The sequence below is a fragment of the Pongo abelii genome, chromosome 9 (assembly GCF_028885655.2).
Source record: "Pongo abelii isolate AG06213 chromosome 9, NHGRI_mPonAbe1-v2.0_pri, whole genome shotgun sequence".
Classification (NCBI taxonomy): domain Eukaryota; kingdom Metazoa; phylum Chordata; class Mammalia; order Primates; family Hominidae; genus Pongo; species Pongo abelii.
In genome coordinates this window covers 76,533,673-76,550,976 of record NC_071994.2, presented here as the reverse complement: position 1 = coordinate 76,550,976, position 17,304 = coordinate 76,533,673, and the positions used below count along the sequence as shown (strand labels likewise).

The following is a 17,304-nucleotide window of genomic DNA, read 5'->3' as shown; positions in this document are numbered from 1 at the left end:
AGTGCTGGTATTACAGGCATGAGCCACCGCGCCCAGCCCCAACAGTATTTTTTAGACATACTTATCATTCTGAAATTTGTATGGAAAGGCAAAGGAACTAGAATAACTAAAACCATTTTGAGGAAAAAATAAAGTGGGATCAATCAGGCTACCTGATTTCTATATATTTATTATATAGAATAAATATATATTTATTATTTCTATAGATTTATTATATAGTTACAGCAATCAAGACTGCAGGGCAGGTTGAATATCCCTTTTCTGAAATGCTTGGGACCAGAAGTGTTTCAGATTTTTTTTTTTTTTTTTAGTTTGAAATATTTACACATACACAATGAGCTAGCTTGAGGATAAGATCCCAGTTTAAACACGAAGTTCATTTATGTTTCATATACACTTTATACACATAGCCTGAAGGTAATTTTATACAATATTTTAAATAATTTTGGCATGAAACAAAGTGTGGATACACTGAACCATCAGAAAGCAAAGGTGTTAACATCTCCACCACCCATGTGGACGATCTGTGATTGTTTGGCATCACCATCATTCCTGATTCTGAATTTTTACGTTACCGATAAGCAATCATTTTTTTACACTTATTCACATATAAGTACTTAACAGTAAAAAAAAAATGACAAACCAGTAATACAATGAAAAAAACAGTGTATTCAGGTTAAGTAAGCCAGCACAGTAGTGTCACCAGAATACCTGTATCAGCTGTTAAGCAACAACAACAAATAGCAGTAGGCTTTCAGTTTCCAAGTATGATGCTGTTTTGACTAAAAGGTTACTGTACACTGTATTTTATTTTATTTTTAGGTGAGAAGCAGCATCAGAAGCAGTTGAGGGACCAAGAAGTGGGTCCTGTAGAGAGGAAGAAGCATTCCTCTGGATGGCTTTTTTAAATGTTTCTTTCAGAGTCATCTGCCTCATTAACGATGCTTTTTGTCTTAGAAGTCTCTCTTTGATTTTATAAACTGACATGACTTCTTGCTCTGTTATGAATGCATGCTGCTCTAGTCCTTTAATAAGCCCATCACACATTTTTACCATGTCGTCTATAGGCACTTTTTCTGCAGTGTTAACATCATCTTCATTATCATTATTATCATGATCATCTTGATTCAGAACCATTTTTGTTACTTCACCATTGGACAATGAATGAACAACCGAAGCCTCATTATTACTGTTAAAAACGTCTTTGATATCCTCTTCTTCCAGCTTACTGACAGTCTCTGGATGTATATTTTTTGTATATGTAAGGAGGTCAGACATTATTTTTTTCTCACGTGACATATAGAATCCTTCAAAGTTACCATCTTGTTCATCACCATCACTGAACTTGCCAGTAAACTTCTCTGCTGCTTCATGACCAGCAGATGCTTTATTGCCACAAATCTTTAAAAATTTAATGCCGTGTCTTTTCTTAAATTTCTGCAACCAGCCTGTTGAATATTCACAGTTCCCCTCAATTTTTAGTTCATTGTGATAGATCTTTGCTTGTTTCATGATCAGCATACCATTAAGTGGCATGTGTTCACTGCGACGCTGACGGATCCACTCTTTCAATACACGATCAAGATCTTCATTTTTAGCTTTATGAAGTGTTTTTCTATTTTTCATTAATATCTGCTCATCACTTTCAGCATAAAACTTCAACAGTTTATCCTTCTGTTTCTTCAGGTCATATATGGTGGTCATTCCAACACCATACTCTTCTGTAAGATGTTTCACACTTACACCACTGTCCAGTTTCTCCAACAACTTGACTTTCTGTGCTATAGATAAACATAAATGCTTCCTCTTTTTCTTATCACTGGTATTCACAGGGGTATCTTTAGGTCTTTTTGACATTTTCAACAATATATTTACACCACACAGCAGAGAATAAGCAAAAAAATGCAGCGAGTAATGCACATAGGTCTTGGCCCCATGTGGGGCATTGTGGGAAACCTGTTGTTGGCGTGTCCAGCCTGCACACGTGCCATTTAATTACCTTTTGTGGGAATGCATGGGGAAATCCAGGTGTGAGCAGAAAAACTGCAGCAGAAGAGAGTGGGGAGGGTCTTTTTCCCGTTGGGGATGTTGCATGAACTGTGTCTTTTGCACCTGTGTTTTGACTGCAACTCACATAAGGTCAGGTATGAAATTTTCCATTTGTGGCATAATGTCAGTACCCAAAAAGTTTAGGATTTTGGAGCATTTCAGATTTCAGATTTTTAGATTATGGATGCTCAGCCTGTATTGGTAGAGGAATAAACACATAGATCAATGGAACAGAATACAGAAACTAGAAATAGGATCACATGAATATGTCCAACAGGTTTTGACAAAGGCATAAAAGCAATTCAATGGAGGAAACATAGCCTTTTGAACAAATGGTGTTGGCATAATGTAACATACATATGCAAACAAACAAAAAGGAACAACAGCAACAACAACCAAAGTTTTACACCTATTTTAAAAATTAACTCAAAATGTATTATAGACTTAAATGTAAAATAAAAAATCTTAAAAAAAATAGGCAGTAGAATGTCTTCAGGATCTAGGGCTGGGCAAAGAGTTATTAAACCAAAAGCATCAATAAAAGGAAAAGTGGATAAATTGGACCTTATCACAATGACAAACTTTTGCTCTGCAAAAGATACAGTTAAGAAGATGAAAATATAAGCCATACACTGTGAGAAACTATTTACAAAGCACATATTTGACAAAGGGCTAATATCTAGAATATATAAAGATATCTCAAAACTCAACAGTACAAAAAACAATTAATTAGAAAATGGGCAAAAGACATGAACAGACATTTCACTGAAGGGAATATACACATGGAAAATAAGCACATGAAAAGATGTCTTACATCATTAGTCAATAGGGAAATACAAATTAAAATCACAATAAGACACCACCACACACCTATTAGAATGGCTAAAATAAAAGCTAATGCTCATGAGGATGCAGACAAACTGGATCATTCATACACTGGTGGTGGGTATGTAAAATGGTACAGCCGCTCTGGAAAACATTTTGGCAGTTTCTTAAAAAACGAAACATGTAACTACCATGCAACCCAGCAACTGCACTCCTGGGCATTTCTTCCGGAGAAGTGAAAACTTATGTTCACACAAAAACCTGTACACAAATGTTTACAGTACCTTTACTCAGAATATCTGAAAACTAGAAACAACCCAGGTGTTCTTCAGTGAGTGAATGGCTAAACAAACTGAGGTACATTCATACTATGGACTACTACTCATCAATAAAAAGAAATGAACTATTGATACATGCAACAACTTGGATGAGTCTCCAGATAATTATGCTGAGTGAAAAAAATACTCTAAAAGGTTGCATTCTGTATGATTCCATCTATACAACACAGACGTTTGCCAGGAATTAAGAAGCAGTGTAACTACAAAGAGCAACATGAGGGATCCTTGTGGTGATGAAAATGTTCTGCATCTTGACTGTATCAATGTCAGTATCCTGGTTGTGATATTGTACTACAGTTTTGCAAGGTGTTTCCATTGGGGGAAGCTGGGTAAAGGGTACATATAATCTGTCCGTATTATTCCTTACAACTGCATATGAGTGTCCAATTTTCTCAAATAAAACATTTAATTAAAATAGTACATACGTGATTTCTCTTGTCCAAACCCTGATTGATAATTTGAACCCTTCATCAGACTGGAAAACTTCTCTTCTATTCCTAGATTGCTAAGTATTTTGGTCAGAAGAGGTGTTTATTTTTGCCAACAGATTTATCTGTGTTTTTTTAACATAATAATAGCTTTAATTTTAAAAAAAATTTTGTTTTATTATTCCTTCCAATGAAGGCTTTTCTCTTTTAAGGTAAATTACACTGTTTGATTTCAGAATGCAAAACCAACCTTGCATTCCTGGGATAAACCCTACTTCATCATGATGTATTAATCCTTTTATAAATTGCTGGATTTGATTTGCTAATATTTGCTTAGGATCTTTATGTCTATGTTTATGAAATGTTTTTCAGACACCTATGGTGTCTGAAAGGTCCTCAGTAAAAGTTCATTGAATTCAGACTTGTTTAAATGATATTCTAAATGCAACATAGCTGATGTTGTGGTCCAGACACCCCCTCAGGGCCTAGACAGTCATTCCCTCAGCTTCTGGAGTTGGTTGCTGATGATTCACAACTGAGTCCTTCTCTGGGGGCCGCCCTCCACCAAGGGAAGCAGTCTTGCAAAAAAAAAAAAAAAAAATCACAGCTCCTCCCCAGGTGTAGCCTGTATCCATGACTGGTCAATGCAAGGATACGAGTTTCTGGCCCCCTTGCTTTAATGTGGAACTACTCTGAAGGGTCATCCTAGGCGCCAAGCATGCCTTGGGATTGGTCAAGGCCTCTGCTGCAACTGTTTTGCAGGCCAACTTCTTCCCCTGCCTACAAATTCCTGCTTGCTTCACTTTCTTACAGGTGCTGATATTTAAGTTCTCCCTACCTCCACCAATAACCTTGTAGGCAAGCTAATCTCCCTCTTGCGTCCCCCAGGGGCTCAACACAGGACACACCACGTTACCCCGTTTTATTTTTCTTTTCATAGCACTTAACACCTCATACGTGAAATAACCTCATTTACTTAATACTTAAAATACTTATCGTCTGCTGTAAGAATGTAAGCTTACCAGGACAGATCTTTCTCATACGCTATGCACCGCTGTATCAAGCGCCTAGGGAAGGGCCTGCAGAGCTAGCAGGCACTAAATACTGGTTGTTGAATGAACCGATGAGGCCGGCCCCGCGCTTTTGGTCGTGAGAGCACACATCCCCGCTCCAGCTTTTAACACGCACCTGGGAGCTGCGGCTCGGGGTGTGCCCCTGAGTCCCTGCCCCTCAGGCCACGCCCCCAGGCCCAGGGAGAGGGCGGGGCCCCGCGGACGCCGCGGCGGGGACGATGCGGCAACCCGCAGTTCGGCTGGTGCGCCTGGGTCGGGTGCCGTACGCCGAGCTACTGGGGCTGCAGGACCGCTGGCTGCGGCGGCTGCAGGCCGAGCCAGGCACTGAGGACCCGTCGGGGACTGAGGCGGGCGCGCTCCTGCTCTGCGAGCCCGCGGGGCCCGTGTACACGGCCGGGCTGCGCGGCGGCCTGACGCCCGAGGAAACTGCGCGGCTACGGGCCTTGGGCGCCGAGGTGCGCGTCACAGGCCGCGGTGGCCTGGCCACCTTCCACGGCCCGGGCCAGCTGCTTTGCCACCCGGTGCTTGACCTGCGGCGTCTCGGCCTGCGCTTGCGCATGCACGTAGCGTCGCTGGAGGCGTGCGCCGTGCGCCTGTGCGAGCTCCAGGGCCTGCAGGACGCCCGCGCGCGGCCCCCGCCCTACACCGGCGTCTGGCTGGACGATCGCAAGATCTGCGCGATCGGTGAGCGCCGGGGCGCGAGGCGGTACCTGAGAGCCGGGGTCGGAGCTTGAGGCCTGGGGGCGGGGTCTGACGGGGCTGGACCAATGGAGGTGAGGGTAGAGCTCGGGCCGGGAGGAGGCGTGTCTAGCGCGGGTTTTGAATCACAACTACCCGCTGCGTTTGAGTTTTTAAGTCTCTCCTCAGATATCGTATATTCAGAAGCAGAAGGCTCCTCACATCAGTCCAACACGCATTTCTGTGAAGAGAGACAAAGAGAAGTGAATTGCCAGGTTACTTCCTGCGAATCACAATGTCATGGCAAATAAGGGTGCTAATGTTCAAACTTTTTTTTTTTTTGAGAGGGAGCCTCGCTCTGTCACCCAGGCTGGAGTGCAGTGGCGCAATCTCGGCTAACTGCAAGCTCCGCCTCCCGGGTTCACGCCATTCTCCTGCCTCAGCCTCCAGAGTAGGTGAGACTACAGGCGCCCACCACCAGCCCGGCTAATTTTTTGTATTTTTAGTAGACATGGGGTTTCACCGTGTTAGCCAGGAGGCCAGGGCGGATCTCGTGACCTCGTGATCCGCCCGCCTTGGCCTCCCAAAATGCTGGGATTACAGGCGTGAGCCACTGTCCCCGTCCCCAAACTTTTTTTTTTTAAGTATTGGAATCTGTTAAAAGACATTTCCTGGAATCCTCATGATGAGTGCACTGTCTTGAAGCCAAGCACCCCTTCCTTTCATTTGTTTCCTTTTCCCTTCTGGGTACAATCCCTTGTTTCTCCAGAAACAAAATTTGAAAACCAGTGATCTAGTCCAGTTCTCTCATTGCCCTGAGAGGGACACCAAAGCCCGGAGAGTGGAGGGTATCTACTCTAAGACCCTTTGGCTTGCCTTGCAGGAGTCCGCTGTGGAAGGCACATCACATCCCACGGCCTGGCTCTCAACTGCTCTACCGACCTCACGTGGTTTGAGCACATCGTGCCCTGTGGACTGGTTGGGACAGGCGTCACTTCCTTGAGTAAGGAGCTCCAGAGGCACGTCACGGTGGATGAAGTAATGCCACCTTTCCTTGTGGCCTTTAAGGAGATCTACAAGTGCACACTGATCTCAGAGGACAGCCCCAACTGAAGAGTACTCATGTTATAACAGCCAGGATGCTCCTGCCTTGGGAAGCACGAAGTCTGACTTGAGTCACCTACTGAAACCCAGATTTTAGACCTGGCCTGTCATTCACCGATCATGAAACTAAGGACATACCATGAGCTCTGAGCCACTGTTTTCATATGTATCCTGTTTTATTTATATCTTCCCCACCTACCTCAGAGATACTAGATGTGACAACAGTGAGAAAAGCAACACACGCTATATAAAACATTAGCACTGCTATTGACAGCAGTGTCTCAGCTTAGAGAAATTCAGATGTCATAGATTGTCATTTCTCGATTGTTGATGTCATAGATTGTCATTTCTCGATTGTTGCTTCCTCAATACTGTGTCTAACTGAGCAATTCTGGGCTCTAGTTCCTTTGATTTTGTGGGAATCAAATCTCTGAATGGCCCAGGTGAAGGTGATGTGATGTAGTGCTTTTTTCATTCTCAAGAGACCTGGGTTCTTTCTGCAATAAAGGGAAAAGGGAAGAACTTTCGAAGAATAAAATGGGATCTTACCTTCCTAGGTTTGATTCCCCAAGTTTGATAATTTAGCAGTTTTTAGTTGGGTTACCCTGAGCTAGGCTAAAGACTGCAGGAAGGATAAGAATAATTTCTCACACTGTACAAATGCCAAAGATAGAAGTGAGTTTTTCTTATATGAGACCTCTAAATTTGTAAGGCTGCATATTATCTGTTGCTGTGTAACAAATCACCAAAACTTAGTGACTTAACAGTAAACATTATCTCGTTTGTGGGTCAGGAATTTGGGGGAAGCTTAGCTGGGTGTTTCTAGGTTGGGGTCTCCCACGAACTTGCAGTTAAGATGTCAGCTGGAACTGCACTTATTCAAAGGCTTGGCTGGGCTGGAGGATCAGCGCCCCATATGGTGCACTCACTTGCCTGGTTGGTTATGGTTGCTGACAAGAGGCCTCAGTTCCTCACCATGTGGACCTCTCTATAGGGCTGCTTAATTGTTCTCATGACAGGGCAACTGGCTTCCCCTAGAGCAAGTCATGCCAAAGAAAGACAAGCTGGAAGCCACACTGTCTTTTATGACCCAGCCTCAGAAGTCACACAGGCATTTCTGTAGTCTTCTAACAGATGAGCCCTGTTCAGTGTGGAAGGGACTTCACTAGGGCGAGGTGAGGATTATTAGGGGCCATCTTGAAGAATGGCCACCACAGCCTATTAAGAGTGGAAAGAGCCTCAAATGAGAAGTCAGGGGACCCTGGTTCCAGTTCTGGCTCTGTGGAAAAGTCGTTTACTCTCTGGTCTTCAGTTTCTCCTTAAACCAGTGCTGTTCAATAGAAATACAATGCAAGCCACATTGTAATTTGACATTTTCTAGGATCCATGTTAAAAAGGTAAAAGAAATGGGTGATGTTATTTTTATTTTATTTTATTTAAGAAATGAGGCCTCGCTATGTTGCCCAGGCTGGTCTCAAACTCCTGGGCTCAAGGGATCCTTCTGCCTCAGCCTCACAAAGTGCTGGGATTACAGGTGTGAGCCACCATGCCTGGTCTATGATGTTAATTTTAATATTTTAGTTAACCCAGTATACAAAAATATCAATATAAAGCAATATGAATGTTTTCTTGGATATTTTATATTCTTTTTCTCATGCTGAGTCTTCAAAATATAGTGTGTATTTTACACTTATAGCACACCTCATTTTGGACTAGCCACATTTTAAAAGTGCTCATTGGTCACATGAGGACCGACCATTCTCACATCTAAAGTCCTTTTGAGCTCCCAGGGTTCTGTGGTCTCACTGGCTTCTAGGAAGAAAGATGAATCCTCCTACATCTGAGGTCTGATTTTTTTAATGCAAATAATTTATAGCAATTATTCAAGCTGAAAAGGACTTTAGAGGTATATTCCTACCCCCTCATTGTAAAGAGATGAAAGCAAGACTTAGGAAAAACCTCAAAGTCAAAGTAAATTAATGCCAAAGCCAGCACTGAGTCTTAGGCATAAGCCCCTTTCTCATGCTCTTTTTCTGCTGTGCACACTGATTTAGAGCTTGGAACAATATGGTTTATGTGTCATGGACATTCCATCAATATTACTTGATTGATGGTTTATCACCTGTAATTTGGTCCATATTCTTCCTGGGCCTTAGTTTCCCATCCACAGGGCTACTGCTGCTGTTGTAGGGGTGTGGGAGTGAGGAGTCATTGATAATTACTTTGTGTTATTATTGCCAAAAAGGAAAATAATTATTCCAGGAAAAGTGGAGTTAGATTCTCATAGATGGAAGGCCGTGCACAGTGTTTCTACCTATCTGATACTCAGCCTCCCTCTCTAGCAACCCTAACAAATGACCATACAACTTGTTCTTGAATGCTTCCAGAGACTGGAAAAGAAATAGACATGTACTCAGCACTTGTTTATAATGCCACATACGGTCATACTCTGTTAGCCTCTTAAGTATGTGCTCTCATTTGACAGCCTGTTCCATTCTTCTGGACCATAGAGAATCTGTACACAGTTGTAGTGGCTGATTTGCGTGACCTTCCTGAACCTCAGTTTCATTACATGAAACAAGGATAGTGGTAAGAATTAGGTGACATAATTACAGGTAAAGCATTGAGGGTAATGTTGGCCCAGAGTAAAAGCTCAGTAAATCTTATCATTATTATTACCATCTGTCCTCCATGAGCCTTCTCCAGGGAAATTATCCCCAGATCCTTTGAGTTCCCCTCAAGGCAATAGGCTCCGCAAGAGTAGAGCTGCTTCTGCCTTGTTTCCTTCTGCATTTCCAGCATGTAGCACTGGGCTTGACATACACAAGGCTATTTGAAAATATCGATTAAGGGGAATTGAACTATTTAAAGTCTCCTCCCATCCTGCCCATCTCTGTGTGCACCAGCCCCAGCTCATGTGTGTCCCATTAGGTGCAGCGCTCATGGCTGAGCACAGCAGTCTTGGTGTGGACAGACCAGCACAGAGTACAGGAAACTGTTGCTTCCTGTGCTGGACTTGGGGGATACAAACTGGCCCTCATGGTGCTGGCCTGCAGACGTGTTCTCTTTGGCTTATGGGATTTTATGTATGTGTGTATGTATCTGAATAAGTTTAGTAATTACCAACATTTAAAAAATGGGAAATTGTCATGTAAAAATTTGGTTTTCTGGCTTCTCATGAAAATTAGAGAGATCTGGAAACATTGGGCCATCTGCCTGACAATTGGAAGCAGGTATGGTTTTGTTGTTTTGTGTGTGTGTGTGTGTGTGTGTGAGACGGAGTCTCACTCTGTCGCCCTGGGTTCAAGCGATTCTGCTGCCTCAGCCTCTCAAGTAGCTGGGATTACAGGCATCCACCACCATGCCCAGCTAATTTTTGTATTTTTAGTAGAGACGGGGTTTCACCAGGCTGGTCTTGAACTCCTGGCCTCAAGTGATCCACCCGCTTCGGCCGCCCAAAGTGCTGCAATTACAGGCATGAGCCACCATGCCCAGCCAGAAGCAGGTATGTTTTTAAAATTGCATTTTCCAGTTACCTGCAGCACGTCCCCTCTCTTCCCCACTTGTTGACATTAGCTTCCTGGCCCCTGTAGGCATTTGAGTTGGTGACCCCTAATCTAGACATTTCCTTGTTCTGAGACACAGCAGAGTCTCAGTGGACCCATCATAGTATTGGTTTTATACCGTAGTCATTGGGAGCCCTTTAAGGAAGGGCCATGACTTACTCATTCCTGTGTCCCTGGCCCCTGCCTCAGGGCCTGGCATAGAATAGGCAGCAGAAAATGTATGATAGTTTTTAATCTTCACCAAATATTTCTGGCTGTCTGCTTTCTGGACACATGGCAGGATTGTGCTTTGTGGCCCCAACATGGGTGAGTAGGGGCAAGGTTAACTTCTTCTGGTTAATTTATGAATGGAAGTGGCATGTCACTTCTGAGCTGGAGCATTGACTAGCTGGTGCCAGGCCCTTCAGAGTTTCCCTCTGGAACAGTGACCAACAACACTGAAGATGGTGGCTGCTTCCTGAGGGACTGCAATGATCAGAGCCCCCTGCTGACGATGGACATGCATTGGAGTTCAGCCACTTATATGTCACAGCACAACCTAGCCTGCTGTAACTAATGTAATTGTTTATATTAATCAGAACTCACATTTGTAAGTGTAGAAACCCAATTCTAACATAAGCCCAAAAAAAGAACAAGGGTGGGGGTTATTGGAAAAGGTACTGGAGTCTCATAGAATCCAAGAGTAAGGAAGCAGCTGAAGAACAGAACCAGAGTGTGAAGCTCTTTAGGAACTTAGGTATTTTCCCTCCCACTCTCTGTCATGCTTTGTGGCATGTGTTTGCTTCATTTTGTCTCGCTTCAGTCCAGCTTTCTCTATTTCCCAGGCCACCTGGTGGAAAATGGCTGCTGCTGCTGCTCCTACCACTGCTGCTGCTATCCATGAATGTTGGGGTAGAGTCAAGGTTTCTTACTTGAGCAGCTGGGTGGATGGATGCTAAAGATACTGCTGGGATGGAGAACACCAGATAAGGACCAAGTTTGGAGAGGAAGATGATGAGTTCAGTTTTTGATAAATCAAGTTTGAGATACTCATGGGAGAGGCAAGCAGAGAGAGCCAAGAGGCAGTTGGGTCTGGAGCATGAGTGAGATGAGTGAAGGTTTAGGTGCAGAAGCTCTAAGACAGGAGAGCAGAGAACTGATAAGTGTGAGACATAGGCTGTGTGAGGCACAGGCTGGCAAGGAGGAGTAGGCCAAGTAGACTGAGAAGTAGAGAATAAATGGTGCAGGGACACAGAATGGGACATCATGACTGTCTCATCCTCTGGCAGTCTCTTCCTCCGGCAACCCGGCAAGATAGGCAAGGTTATTTTACGGATGAGAAAACCGAGGCTCCAAGAGGCCAAGTGCCTTGTGAGAGAGGTCATGTTGTTGATAAGGGCAGGGTGAGTCTGGGCTCCCAGTGTGGGCTCTGAAGATAAAGTGAGGCAGGCCTGCAGGAGGAGCCCCCAGGAACAGGTGGTCAGTGGGTAGGCAAAACGGGAGGATGTAGAGCAGGAGGCCAGAGTTAGGCTGAGGTCTAGCTGTGGCATCAGGTCAGGCTACTGCTGCGGGTTCCTGGCTCTCCTTCCTGCTTGGACAGATCCCACCTCCGGTTTCCCACTGGGGCCTTTCCTTAAGGAAGGAAGCTGAGCATATGAAGGAGGATATTTAACACCCTGGCTTTCCTCCTTTGAAAAAGCCTCCTCTTGTTTGTTCAGAGTCTTTTCCTCAAAATAAACAGATTGTCCAGAGTCTGGTGAATGAGTGCTGAGGGTGAGGACGTGACCAACTGCAGTTACTAGTCCAGTGTCTTGTTCCCCCACTGAGGCTGGCAGGAAACTGAACAGAGCCAGCTTTGGCAGCATGATCAGGTATCAGGCACCTCGCTTTGTGTAAAAGTCTCTGACAGGGTCTCCCTATGTTGCCCAGGCTGATCTCGAACTCTTGGGCTCAAGAGATCCTCCTGTCTCGGCCTCCTGAAGTGCTAAGTAGGATTACAGGCACGAGCCACCACACCCGGCTGTAAAAATGTACTTATTCTCCAGCCTCTTTTGTATAAACCGTAGTAAGGGATGGGAGTAATGATGTTATCTGTGAAAATAGCCACCATTTACCCATAAGATAAAACTTGTTAAAGCCTCCTGAGTCTAACCTAGTATATCAGGCCCTTTTTCACACACACAAAAAATCCTTTTCGGGATTTAACGGAATCTGTTGTTTCCCCTAGGTTGAAAAACAACTCTAAGACACTTTAAAGTACCTTCTTGGGCTGGGTTACATGGTTCCCAACCTAGGTTTGAGACTTTTGCTTAAGGCAGGTTTTAGAAACCCTTGAATTCAGAAAAGTTAATTCAGAAATTTGATAAACAGAACTATTTAAAAACTAACTGGAAAGATTATATGTTCTTTCTGAATTATTCAGAAATTATGCATCATTTTCCTTCAAGAATGACAGGGTCAGAATGTGGAATACCAAGATACCTCTTGACTTCCTCTCAAGCTCCGTGTGTGGTCAGTGGAGGCCCATGCGAGCTCAGCATGTGTACTGAGAAGTGTTAGTTTCTTTGGGGCCCATCTACCCTGACCACTTCATGATGTTCATCTGCAGCTATTGCAAGGTGTTCAGATTGTGTAAATACAAATGGCATAAAAACTTTAAAATAAGTGCAATTCTCGAAAGGTTAGGTGGACTAAAGCATTCTGTAAAGCAACTGGTAATAATGAGCTAACAGTAGATAATTCATTTGAATTTGAAAAATACAGAAATGAGCCTGTCAAATACCGGCAAGAACTATGGAATAAAACTACTGATGCAATGAAGACAGTTGAAAAGATCAAACAAATGCAAAGCTAAATTTATAATGAACAAATTGAAGAAAAAAAAAGGACTACAGAAAGTTCAGGACATCAAAGAAGTCAGGCAAAACTCATCTTGACACCTCTTGCAGGCAAAGGAAAGCAGCTGGAAGAAAAGATGATACAACAGTTATAACAGGATGCAGACATGGAAGAGGTTTCCTAAAAATCTCATTGTCTATAACCGTTTCTATATTTACATTTGAAAATCTCCTTTGGAGACTTAGAACCTCTAAATTATTGACTTATTTTTTAATATAAGGTCACTCAAATGAAAGGTGATTAAAAAATCATCTACATTGCTGTCTACAAAACATCAGACAATATGGATGTTAGATTGCATCTCATTGTTAACTCTTTACTGATAGATATGTTTGTAAATACAGAAGTGAAATGTGGACATAAAATGGTTATGCTATTTGGTTAATGGTACTAGGCAATATTTCTGTAATTAATGACATTCAAAAATTTATGGCTAGTGATATATATATTAAGTAAAATTTTCTTTGCAGTAAAATATGCCTTTTATTGTTATACAAGGGAGGATATAAGGAACCAACAGTTTGTATGAAAATAGCTCAAATAATATCTTCTATTTTGATTTTAGTATGTCTTATTTTGGTTTATTAGCATCTTAGAACAAAATGGCCTTATATAATGAAGCCCAGTTATGCTGGACTGTTTTGACCTGTTTTATTTGTTCTGACAGATAATTGGGGATGAGAGCCGAATAGTGTTTGCCTGAAATGACTGACACTATATAATTTCTGCTTTGGCAAATACTCAGTTCTAACTTGTGATTCCTGGTAGAACAAGCTTTATTTTTCTAGCCTAGCAGTGATCTAGAAGCAGATGTTATCTCAGTGCCTTTTAAAATTTGTTGTGTGGTTTTCTTTTAAAAAGCCACATAATAATTTTGGAAAACAATGTATGGGTAGAACATCTGTCTGTTATTTGCACACAAAACCACTTTTAATGGGTACAAAGTTAAATTAGGAGGAATATATTCGGATGCCCTGTTGCACAGTAGGGTGAGTACAGTTAATGAATGTTCTTGCTACAAATAAATGATAAATGTTTGAGCTGATGAGCATGCTAATTACACTGATTTGATCGATACACATTGTATGTGAAATAGTACATACACCATATTTACAATTATGTATCAGTTTAACATTTTAAAAAACATTTCTAATGTAAAAAGTATCTCTCAAACTGTAGATTAACTTCTTGATTTATATTTAAATATGAATCTTAAGCAAAATAGTGAAAATAATCATCTTGATTTAGTGTTTTTCTCCCATATGTGAATTGTATATACTTAGGTGAGGACAATAAAATCAACTGAACTGTAAGCTTAGAATAGGACTGAGGGGTAATTTTGCACAGCAGTTTTACTAAGGGTACATTGTTGCTTCAAAACTCTCTCTCTCTCTCTCTCTCTCTCAATAAATGGCCAAAGGGATTAGTACTTTACCTTTGGAGGTCCTCAAAGCGTTATTTGGAGTTGATAATACTTCAGCTAGAACCAAGTTGAATCTGTTTTTTTCTGAGGAGTATTGGTAGCATAAATGTGATTATAAACAAAGTAACAGTTAAGATGTATGTATGCAATGACTGCTATTTATACAAAATTTAAATCTGCAAATAGAATCAGCATGTTTATGGGTTATTAAAATTGTCTAAATTCTTAGGTTTATACTACATGTGTTGATTTACAAATAAATGATTTATTAAGTGATTTTTTAAAAAGTCTCTCTCTGAAAACTCCCATGGAAACCAGATTTTTGTAATCTAAATCTGATTTTTTTAACCAAATTTTTATCATATTATCATACCATTTTATAATATCTATAAAGTTAAAAAAACTTGTACTCCCACCTAACACAATCCTTTTCACTTATGTGTGTTTTCAGTATTTGATCATGAGCAGACATATTTTTACATACTTCTAATATGTGGACAAAATTTTGTATACTTTTTTTCATCATCTGTGATTTTGTTTTTAATTAAGTCTTATGATCACACATAATTTTTAAATTTGTGTATATCTCCTCTACTTTAATCCTTTTAAGTTGGCAAAAGCACCATTCCCAATCACAAATACACAGGAGTTCTACAGTTTTAGGTTTCTGAATGGCTGTTTAAAGACAGTCCTAAATTACAACTTAGTCTGACTTAGATTGTAAAGAATTGAAGACTGAGGTTTAACTTGCTACTATTTTTAAAGCATTTGACCTTATAGATCATCTATAAAATGTGAGAAGTGTTAAATAATCCTTATTTGATATTACACATAAACCACACTAAAATGCCTTTCAATAAGTAAAAGGAACCATTTTAGATAAAGGGAATCCAAATTAGATTGGCACAGTTAAGGCCAAAAATTTAAAGTATACATTGCTACCTTATCATCAACCCTTGCCTTTAAGAAGCAAATGAACACAAAACACAGGTGAACCTTGCTTGGTTCTGAGACAGTGAAGGAATTTCCCCAGTGTTTAAATATATTTACATATCCAGTTATATTAATCTAAATATAAAACCAATCTCCAATAAGTTTTGTTTTTTTTTTTTTTTTTTTGAGATGGAGTCTTGCTCTGTTGCCCAGGCTGGAGTGCAGTGGTGCGATCTCGGCTCACTGCAACCTCTGCCTCCTGGGTTCAAGTGATTCCTCTGCCTCAGCCTCCTGAGTAGAGTAGCTGGGACTGCAGGCGTGCACCACCATGCCCGGCTAATTTTTGTATTTTTACTAGAGATGGGGTTTCACTATGTTGGCGAGGCTGGTCTTGAACTCCTGACCTCAAGTGATCTGCCCACCTCAGCCTCCCAAAGTGCTGGGATTACAGGTGTGAGCCACCACACCCGGCCCAATCTCCAATAAGTTTTAAGATGGCATTCACCATCTTTGGAAAGTTGAACATTACTAACAAAGTCTAATCATAGCTTTAGAAAGAGTAAACAGTGATAGCATTTACTGAATCGCAATTACTATTAAAATTCAAAAAACCAAACATATTCATTTAATTACAACCCCGTCTTAGTTTTAAATCAGGACTGCCCAACAAAATATTCTGTCAGTCATTCATGATCTGAATTCTGGTGTATGAGACCTATCAAATTATGGTACACATAAAAAAGTCATGAGACATTTCTGTTTTGTAATAAATAAGGCAGTGGCCAATTATTACTCGTTAGTAGCTTTTTTGAGATAAGCTATCAAGTCTGCCCTTTCTGCCTTCTTCTTAACGTGGGCAAAGATCATTTTTGTTCCAGGGATGTACTTCTAGGGATTCTCCAAATGCTCCATCAGGGTATCCTCTCCCTAGGTGATGCCTTTGTTCTTACTGGCATCTGTTTAAGAGAATCCAATGGCCTGGACGGTGGAGATTAGGCCTCGTTTTGTACTTGCCTTTGTTTTCCGCGGTGTAGCACTGGGCACACTTCTCAGTACAAATCCTCTTGCCTTTCTCAATATCACCCATATTTAATTCTCTCTTTTGTCGCTGGCACTAGGAAGGTTCCCACTCAGAAGGCGGACGTCCCGCTCTGTGTACTCTTTTTTTTTTGAGACGGAGTCTCGCTCTGTCGCCCAGGCTGGAGTGCAGTGGCACGATCTCTGCTCATTGCAAGCTCCGCCTCCCGGTTTCACGCCATTCTCCTGCCTCAGCCTCCCGAGTAGCTGGGACTACAGGGGCCCGCCACCACCCCCGGCTAATTTTTTGTATTTTTAGTAGAGACAGGGTTTCACCATATTAGCCAGGATGGTCTTGATCTCCTGACCTCGTGATCTGCCCACCTCGGCCTCCCAAAGTGCTGGGATTACAGGCGTAAGCCACCGCACCGGGCCCTCTCTGTGTACTCTTTTAAACCAAATGTCATACTACAAACATTTTCCCACATTCCTAGTCTTTATATTTTTGAATGCCTTAATTTTTTTAACTTTGATCAATTTTTAATAGAGATAATCCATACATATGGAATAAAATTTAAAAGGGTGCAGAATAGTGGCATTGAAATGTAAGTCTTACTCCTCCCCCTCTGCCCTGTAAACCCAGATCCCTTCCCTGGAGGGCTACATAATGAAAAGTGTCTTATTTATATACTTCAGAGTTATTTTATACATATATAAGCACACATGACTATACACATTCTTTTTTATATAGTAGCATACCCTACGCACAGTCTTACACTTGGGTGATGGTTTCAGACCAGTTTATAAAGGGCATCCTCATTCTTTTTAGTGACTATGTAGTATTCCATTGAATGATTTACCATGACTTATTTAGTCTCTGTTGAGGACATTTAGGTTATTACTAATCTTAGGCTTTTACAAACAAAGCTATAATGAGAATTTGTGTGTGTGTGTGTTTCATACATGGTGAGTACAGAGGCTGCATTTCTAGAA

At 41.6% G+C, this 17,304-nt stretch overlaps 2 protein-coding genes and 2 pseudogenes across 4 annotated transcripts; 2 read left to right on the top strand and 2 right to left on the bottom strand.

Annotated features, from left to right (window-relative positions):
- Positions 1-257: 257 nt before the first annotated feature.
- LOC129054357 (uncharacterized) lies at positions 258-6,536 on the bottom strand. 2 transcript variants are annotated; one of them, XM_054546056.1, is made up of 3 exons: positions 6,268-6,536; positions 5,424-5,632; positions 258-2,242 (listed from the first exon to the last, which is right to left on the bottom strand). In XM_054546056.1, exon 3 carries the CDS (start codon positions 1,855-1,857, stop codon positions 808-810), a length of 1,050 nt encoding a protein of 349 aa, XP_054402031.1. In that variant the 5' UTR covers positions 1,858-2,242; positions 5,424-5,632; positions 6,268-6,536; the 3' UTR covers positions 258-807. The 2 variants fall into 2 exon arrangements, with proteins under 2 accessions (XP_054402031.1, XP_002822290.1); XM_002822244.3 differs by lacking the exons at positions 5,424-5,632; positions 6,268-6,536 and adding an exon at positions 4,663-4,869.
- On the top strand, positions 4,932-9,724 carry LIPT2 (lipoyl(octanoyl) transferase 2). 2 transcript variants are annotated; one of them, XM_002822243.6, is made up of 2 exons: positions 4,932-5,397; positions 6,275-9,724. In XM_002822243.6, exons 1-2 carry the CDS (start codon positions 4,932-4,934, stop codon positions 6,502-6,504), a joined length of 696 nt encoding a protein of 231 aa, XP_002822289.1. In that variant the 3' UTR covers positions 6,505-9,724. The 2 variants fall into 2 exon arrangements, with proteins under 2 accessions (XP_002822289.1, XP_024110516.1); XM_024254748.2 differs by having other exon boundaries at positions 4,932-5,435; positions 6,275-6,394.
- A 1,176-nt stretch (positions 9,725-10,900) lies between these two features.
- LOC112135434 (probable ribosome biogenesis protein RLP24) lies at positions 10,901-14,587 on the top strand (annotated as a pseudogene).
- Positions 14,588-16,083: 1,496 nt separating this feature from the next.
- On the bottom strand, positions 16,084-16,381 carry LOC134762119 (cytochrome c-like; annotated as a pseudogene).
- Positions 16,382-17,304: the final 923 nt, after the last annotated feature.